Raw genomic sequence first — 7962 nt, 5'->3', positions numbered from 1 at the left:
TAAGAGCAAATCCCAGACAAGAAAACATTGGTAAATGTCAGAGTCCTTATAACAGTTGGTGAATGACGTGAGTGAAACATTTTATTCTTGTAAATTTCCATTACTGTTTACGTTTGAAAAACCCACGTCAGTGTTCATCTTGGTTTTATCATTGAGGTGAAGGGCCAAGAGGCAGCTAAGCCCTGAATCATGATGCTGCACTAGCGACACTCAGCTCTGCAGTGTGGCTTTTTTTCAAATTTTTCCCCCCAAATAATGACATCATTCATTCTTTGCTGCGGACTGCAGGGTTTGAGGACAGATTTCATTCCTGTCCCCTTGTAAGGGCAATTTAAGACCACGAGACCATGCAGCCTCACTCCATTCCAAAGATCCGGCTTTTCCTCAGAAGATTCAGACTTTTTGTGGTTTGAGCTACATGCTTATCTTCAGTTTACAATAACTTATTTTTTTTGCGATGCCGTAATGAAATTTTTTCTTAGGATTCAATTAGACTTTTCCTTAGAAAACAAGAAATATCATTATTATCCCAAGGTTACAAAAATCTTCAAATTATCATTAGAATATCTTTCCTCCAAGTCACCAACTTTCTTTAACGCACCCATATTTTGTCCATTCACAGTTTCATAATATTAATTTGGGGTCCATACTTGGATAACTTTACATACTGTAATTTTAAAAATACACATTACTTCTCTCATGTGAGACATGTTACGCAGTGGTTTTTATTCTTGATGCCTATAAGCTGAAAGGAATTGAGTGTGCACTTAATGAAATTTGGACCCTGATTCATAAGAACCTCTGTGAGAATACCAACAGTAATGGACATTTTAAGAATGCCTGTGGCTAATAGTTTGGCTGTTACTTCTTTTACAGGGTTGGAGTCTGGATACTTAGCGGCGTAAAACAATTTTGGCAAAGTCCAATTGGAGCTTAACTGAAAACTGATTAGAATACCTTTAGTACCGGACTGATACGCAGTATTGGTATGAGTACACATCCCTTACAACCATCATACGATACTATAATAGTATGTTTAGGATATAAGTTATAAAATAATAAAACAAATAAAAGATTACTAAATGCCTTCAACAAGGCTGCCAGTTTAGCCCCTTCTTTTGCCCCTGTCTGTTAGCAGTAGGTCAAATTTTTTGGCGATAAATAAATGTGTATACATATATTCATTTTGAGTTTATTTCATAGTTTTTAATACCTGATAGTATTCAGTCTGACTTCTGAGGTTGTACACATGTGCATTTTCAGGCACAGAAATTGTCCATGCTTAACGTCCTGTTTAACAGGAATGCGCTGGAGCAATTCCAACAGTGAGGGGGTTACAGCCTTTAATGCTCCTATTCATACTTCACCCTCCACATCTTTTCCAGTTTTTCTATCAACTGCTGGCACTTCTGGATCTTCTTCTGCTCCTTATTCCTGATGTGACTGTCAGCTGCCATATATATACATACATACACTCAATCTGAATTTTACTTGCCACCGAATATCAGCACTGTTGTTAGTTCCATTGGAGTTTAGCTGATGACTGGTGGGACATCAGTCATAATGCTGTTGGCTTGGATCGTATTCCTTCCTTTTAGCTGGCTTCTCAGCATCTATCTTACCCTCTGGAGGTATTTGGTTGTGTCTGATCTCCTTGTCCTTGACCTGTCGAGCTCAGTGCATGTCTGAAACCAGCTTATGCCTGTTGTCCTTCATTCTGGTAATTCCACCCCTTAACTACCATTCCTCTTTTTGGCACTATGCAGCCACACTGCTGATCAAGGTATGAGGCAGGCTTAAGAATCAGGGTCTCATAATGGAGGCTTGCTCTGACCGTTGTAACAGGCCATAGTATACCCCCAGTCCGGACTATACCTGGGGTTAAATGAGCCTAGTCTAGATTATACCCCGGGTATATTATGGCCTAGGTTATTAATTTACACCCTAGGTATAGTTTGGCCTAGGACAGTGCATCCCTGGGGTATACTCTCGGCTAGGTTTAATATGGGCGGGGGTTAATTTGGCCTGTTACACCTGTATTACTATGTGAGCAGTGTCACAACCATTAGAACAGCAGATCGTCCGATTTGGGTTTGAACCTTGGTTAGGGAAAGCCATACTTTTGATTGAGAGAAAACAATACAACAGGAGCGGCAGAGTTGTTGTAGATGTGGAATCTATTTTGTAATCAACATAACTTTTTTAAACACCATCTCATGTCATCACCTACACCAAGGAGGTTATGTTTTCATTGCTCTTTGTCGGTCCCTACTTAGGATTACGCAAATACTACTGAACTAGTTTTATTTAAACTAAGTGGAAGAATGGGGTGTTGGCCAAGGAGGAACCCATTAACTCCTGCAGCAGATTCAATAAATGGGTCAGATTCTGGGTATTTTTTTTCTTTTCTTCTTATATTGTAAGAAAGGATGTTAGGCATATTTAGGGGACTGGTATCAATGAGTGTGTGCAGTTTGGTGCAGCTTGATTGAATTCAACTGTTTACTGTTGGTCCTTAGGAGAGGTATGCGCTCAGCTGAGTGCAATTCTAGTTACATATTGTGCCCGGCCAACTGGGAAAGTGCCCAGTATTCCAGATGGTCAGACTGGTTTCCCAATATTAAACTACTAAATGGCCTAAGCAGAGTGGTGGTGAATAAAAAATTTCTGACAGTTGTTGAACTAATGAAGGACAAAAGAAGACAACGTTTTCTTAACTCTCAATGGAAAGTGTAATTTTTTTAAATTACCTCACTTTCCAAAAATGTCTTTTCTCTCAGAGCCTTCAAGGTGTCTCTCAAATGGGAATATACTGTAAGAACCCTCCCCTCTGACTCACACACACGCGGGCACACACACACGCAGGCACACATGCACACACACACACACACACACACACACACACACACACACACACACACACACACACTGTAGATGTGAAGCTGTTTTTAATTCTCACTATTCTCTGACAGAATGATGTCACCGAGGGGAAGCAGGCTGTACACTATTCATGTCCATGGATCAACTACAGTCAAAGTTTATTTGAACAGACAAGAGGGGTATTGGCCGAGACATATGTTCTTCACCCAGTCGTGAGTGTGTTTATTTGAAATAGTCTGTCACTTGAGAAGACACAGGGCTCATTGTTTAGCAGGAAAACACTCTTTCTGAGGGCAATAGAGGGATGCAGGCAGCACGTCGTAGCTCTTTTCGCCTAAATTAAATGTATACGTTTCTTTTCCTATGACCATATGTTACTTCTTGTGTCTATGCATTATGACTCATTAAATAGTGTAGGTATTTTGAGGTTGAACTGCCTTTTAAATAAGCTGAACTTTTTATGGGAGAAGAGTCTCCCCCAAGATATGCTACACACGGGCATTCCAAGGAACTTTGGTGGTTTCAGGAAAAATGGTCGTTGGGATATAATTGTTGTGGCTATGGACTAATATAATCAGCCATATTCAGGGGCCCTTCTCAGCTCAGGTCCCCAGGCTCCATCTTTGCAGAAGAGCCAATCCTCATCCCTACAAACCCACTTTTTATCCCCTTTTCCTCCAACAATAAGGACTCTGAAGCTCAGGGCCTATTGTTATCCCTGTTAAAACTTGAACAGGCCAAGTCTGTGTATAATATTTGTGTAAATGGGTTCACTTTTACATTTTATTTTTTGTGTTTATCCAAGGATGCTTCTCCTTGAGTCATGCAATGACTGCAGCCTTGACCAGGAGGTCCTCTCATCAGATGATTACTAACAGTGTTTTGACTCTTAACCCTAACACTCTCCTGTTGGCAGGTCAGCAGTGGTAGCCAGCCACTACTCATTCCCTCCTAGCTTCCAGCATAACTTCTCTCGCCTGCTTCGTATCCAACAGGAGGCTTTCTCTCCTGCTTCCCCTAATCTTCGTACCGCTTTCTTCCCCTCTCTCCATGTCAATCCCATTGCTGTCAGCAACTTTCAGACTGATTGGGCTGGGAATCCTCTGCCCCCTAATCAACCTGATTCAACCATGCCTGCAAGCCTCTGTCCCTGCAGTCCTGCACCAGGTATTTGTAGCGATCCGATTTTCTCTCAAATACCTCCTAACACCCCTCTTCCCAAGGCACAGTCAGCTCTCCTCGGATCATCTTCTTTCCTTCACTTGAAAACAGGACTGCCTCGGGTCTCAAGGTGGTATAGACGACAACTGACATTCTCCTACCTATTCTAGTCTACCCTCAGCTCCCATGCTTGGGCTGACTGCAGGAGACTTGCCCTGGTTTTATTGGGTGCTGCTGGCTTTGCTCCTTCTTTAACGAATGTTTTAACAGGTGGCGTCTTGCTCTTGAGTTGATGTTCCCTGGGTCTCATCTGCTCTAGAATGTGTGCGAGCACAGTCGGTACTTTGTCTTGGCACCACCGGCCCTGGGTCAGAGCAATCTTGCATCTTGACAGGATGTGTGCCATGGGGCCCTTTTGTCATAACGTAATGACTGCAGCCTTGGCAAGGAGGTCATGTCTCAGGTGGGACATTCCATTTGCCAACAAGAGGAGGGGGAAGTAGGGATGTCTTGTACCTTTATCAATTTATTTAATACACAATAGTTATGTAAAATCTGTTTTAATATTGTTAGAAGATACAATATCAGTGGGTAAAAAAACAATAGTCTGTCTAGGCAGTAGGCCTAGACAGCTGAGGGAACTCCCATCATCCAGTGAGCACTTCTGCCTTTCTTTCTGTCTCTCTGACACCACATTCATTCATTTTACTACATGTAACTAACTTTGTGTGTTTTCCCTCCCATAGTCCCATATTGTATATTGTGATATGCTGTATAAATAAAATCTCATTGAATTGAACTGTAGCAGAAGGAATATGTCGCTTCCTGCCTCTGCTCTGGTACCTGAATAATGCAGAGGATTTGAAAGTGTTGTGAACATGTCAGTGCCAGTGTTGTGCATGAACGAACGCAAAAGTGAACGCGTTCATTGAACACGTTCACTTTTGTGAAAACGATGAACTGAACGCACCTCAATGACAAATAATGCATTTGAACGGTGAACACGTTCATATTTCAGCGTCCTCGCTTATAGTGAGAACCAATGAGAGCCTGTCATGCCAGGTAACTCTCCAGCCATTGGTCTAGAACTGTCACTTGCCCCACCCCGACTGGTTCACTGACCCTCTGGAAATCCTAATACTTATTGACATGGTGTAGTTAGCTGAACATAAGTCATAACAAACACATAGCAGTCAAACAGAACATAAACCTAACTACCAGTACGTTACAATATTATCTAAGGTCTAGCTAAAACCTAACGGAATGTTTTCCTTCTCCTGAGAAGAGACGCTGTCTAAATCGAATGCTTGCACCATGTCGTTGCTCAGTGCCCGTGAAATGTCCGCGATGTAGCCTAACCTGAACCAAGTAACTCGACTTCGCACTACGTTACCCATGATTCATCGCACACACACATGCACACCAAACAAGCAACGTATTCCAAGTGTTTTCTTCTCTGGCCAGTGTCTCGGCTCCGAGCCGTAGTCTGGAGCTCGGCTCACGGGTTATCTTGGCTCGCTGTCCGGACCGCTCCGTGAAGAAGGAGGAGGAGATGTTTCTTTACTTGGAATGCAGCCACTTTATTTCTCGGATATACAGCAGGAGCAACACTCGAAACACCTCTAGGTGGTCCGTCACTTCTCGTTATTCACACAATTTTGGCGTCTTTTCCCACAATACCCAGGTGCACTACGTCACACAATACAAACTTTCCTTAAAGGGCCAGGCCATACCTCCAACACAACAGCTCTCGGTCTCATATACAGATGGCAAGAGAAAGCAGAGAGGGATTTTTACACACTGTCTGATAAAGATTCCGACAGTTAAGGCAAGGGGTAGTGATGGATAAGGTTTTCTTTAACAAGTTAAGTCTTTCATTCTCACTTTCCACCTTAAAACTATGAAATGAACTGAACTATGAACTCGTTCAGAATTTAAATGGTGAACTATGAATGTGAACTATTCATGTTTACTTGTATGAACTGAATTTTGAACTAGTTCATGAGAGGTGTGAACTTGCACAACACTGGTCAGTGCAGAGAACCTCCTGCTGTGTTGTGCATGTGTGAAAGGCAAACTGCCGGGAAACTCCGTAGCCAAGTCTCTGAATTTTCCGCACCGGTCATGTGTGAAAACGGCTATAGATCCTCCTCTAGACAGTGGCAAATATGAAAACATGTATGTACATAACAAATGTCCATGACTTCATTCTCCTTTTGATCAACTTTAAGGCTAAGAGCATTCTAAATCACGGCTTTACATCACAATCTTAAAATTCATGAACGTCCTTCAGTGCATTTAGATATCGCTATTATCAAACAAAATACCTCATCTAGTCAACTTGTATAGAACCAGTCTGCATGATGTATAGATCTATGGTGAGAGAAAATTGCAAGAGCTCATTTTTACACAGTTAAATCAAAATAACATGAGTGTAAATGTGTGTAAGAAATCAGGGAAGATGATGTGGTTTTAAGACAGTTACCAAAATACATACAGTAGTAATCTCAGATTTTCAATTGTGCTCAAAATGAAACCTCTGACAATTGGAACAAAACAAATTGCTATTCTCTTTAGCACTTTGAAAACATCTATTATGATCTTAGCCAATTTAATAAATACAGACAGAATTTTCCATACCCGTTGTCCGAATCGTATATGCATACAGTACAATGCAGTCAGCTATTAAAATGGACATCTTAGCGATCATCATCTTCATCATCTCAATGGAGGGTCTTAAAATTTACACTGAATACGATTTTCAGAACAAAAATCACCATCACCTGAGCTTTAACTTCTTGTGTGACATCTAGCAAAATGTTGTTTTTTCTTCTGATCTTCACATGTGGTCTTTTACTGGGAGATACTGCTAAAATGCTTATCTGATGAAATGTCAATCCTTCTCACATTCAGCTCTGCAGCGAATCCTCTTGCCCTCTGGTAAAAGAAGAGAGACAGCTCCCGGTCAATAAGGAAATTGTGGTAGATGGTGGCGAGGTGTGTGCACAGCTTCAGCTGAGCCCGCTTGTTGCCCAGGTCCATGGCTGCAGCCAGAGCCAAATGGTAGTAGCCTGCAGCATCAAATGGGTCCTATAGAGATGACACCAAAATGTAAAGGCGATAAAAAAATTAATGTTTGTCAAAATATTAAACACCTCATCTACGAATTAAACAGGGGATACTAAACTTAATATTCTGGTAATGTGCACATTCATACAGAAGTAGCCTATATTTTTTTGTTATCTTTTTAAATACATTTTCTAGTTGGCTTATTTAAATTTGATTTTTGTTCAGTTGTATGCCGCTAAAGAATTCGACCATGTAATGATGATTGGGGAAACAACACAACCACTACACAAAGAGATGGCACAGCACAGGCCAGGACATAGCATTTCACTTACACCTCAAGGACAAGACACACTCTTTTGAAGATAATAATGTACATATTATGGCCTTTGAAAACATCACTTAACAGGATGTGGTTTAAGCCTCGAAGGTTCCGCCACCACAATGCCGTCCTTGTTGCACAACAGCAAAGCTATTCACAACTTTACACAGCGAACACCACTCTTCTACTCTGGGTGTCAACAATCACAAACAAGACGTTTACCAGTCTAGCAACAAACTCCACCCTTTTTTCTCCCCCCCAGCACCGATGGCCTGCTGTGAGGCAGACTCCACCGGAGGCCAGGCTGTCTCCTTCACAGACCCAAAGGGGAGCATTATACTCTGGCACCGCTTTAAGTTCTGTGCAAGGAAAAGGAACAAATAAAAGGTCTAGCTACGTAAAGAGACAAACTCTGATTGGGAACCAGTCCAAACCTATCCTATTATGGAAGTTTCAGATGGCAATGATCAGAGCCACTATGTGTTTCCACAATGAGCGTTGGAGGGGGCCAAACTGCTTCCTGGTGTCACTGA

The 7962-nt window shown here is 41.8% G+C and overlaps 1 protein-coding gene across 4 annotated transcripts in view; it reads right to left on the bottom strand.

Annotated features, from left to right (window-relative positions):
* Positions 1–6249: 6249 nt before the first annotated feature.
* The window catches only part of LOC128430298 (SH3 domain and tetratricopeptide repeat-containing protein 1), a 62575-nt gene continuing 60862 nt past the window's right edge, over positions 6250–7962 (bottom strand). For all 4 annotated transcript variants that reach the window (XM_053416333.1, XM_053416334.1, XM_053416335.1 and 1 more), the window contains exon 19: positions 6250–7131. In XM_053416333.1, coding sequence (XP_053272308.1) covers positions 6895–7131 — 237 coding nt within the window. In that variant the 3' untranslated portion in view covers positions 6250–6894. The remainder of the gene's footprint in view (positions 7132–7962) is intronic.

The sequence above is a fragment of the Pleuronectes platessa genome, chromosome 23, assembly GCF_947347685.1.
Source record: "Pleuronectes platessa chromosome 23, fPlePla1.1, whole genome shotgun sequence".
NCBI lineage: Eukaryota > Metazoa > Chordata > Actinopteri > Pleuronectiformes > Pleuronectidae > Pleuronectes > Pleuronectes platessa.
The sequence above is the reverse complement of the archived record's forward strand: the minus strand, read 5'-3'. Positions and strand labels throughout refer to the sequence as shown.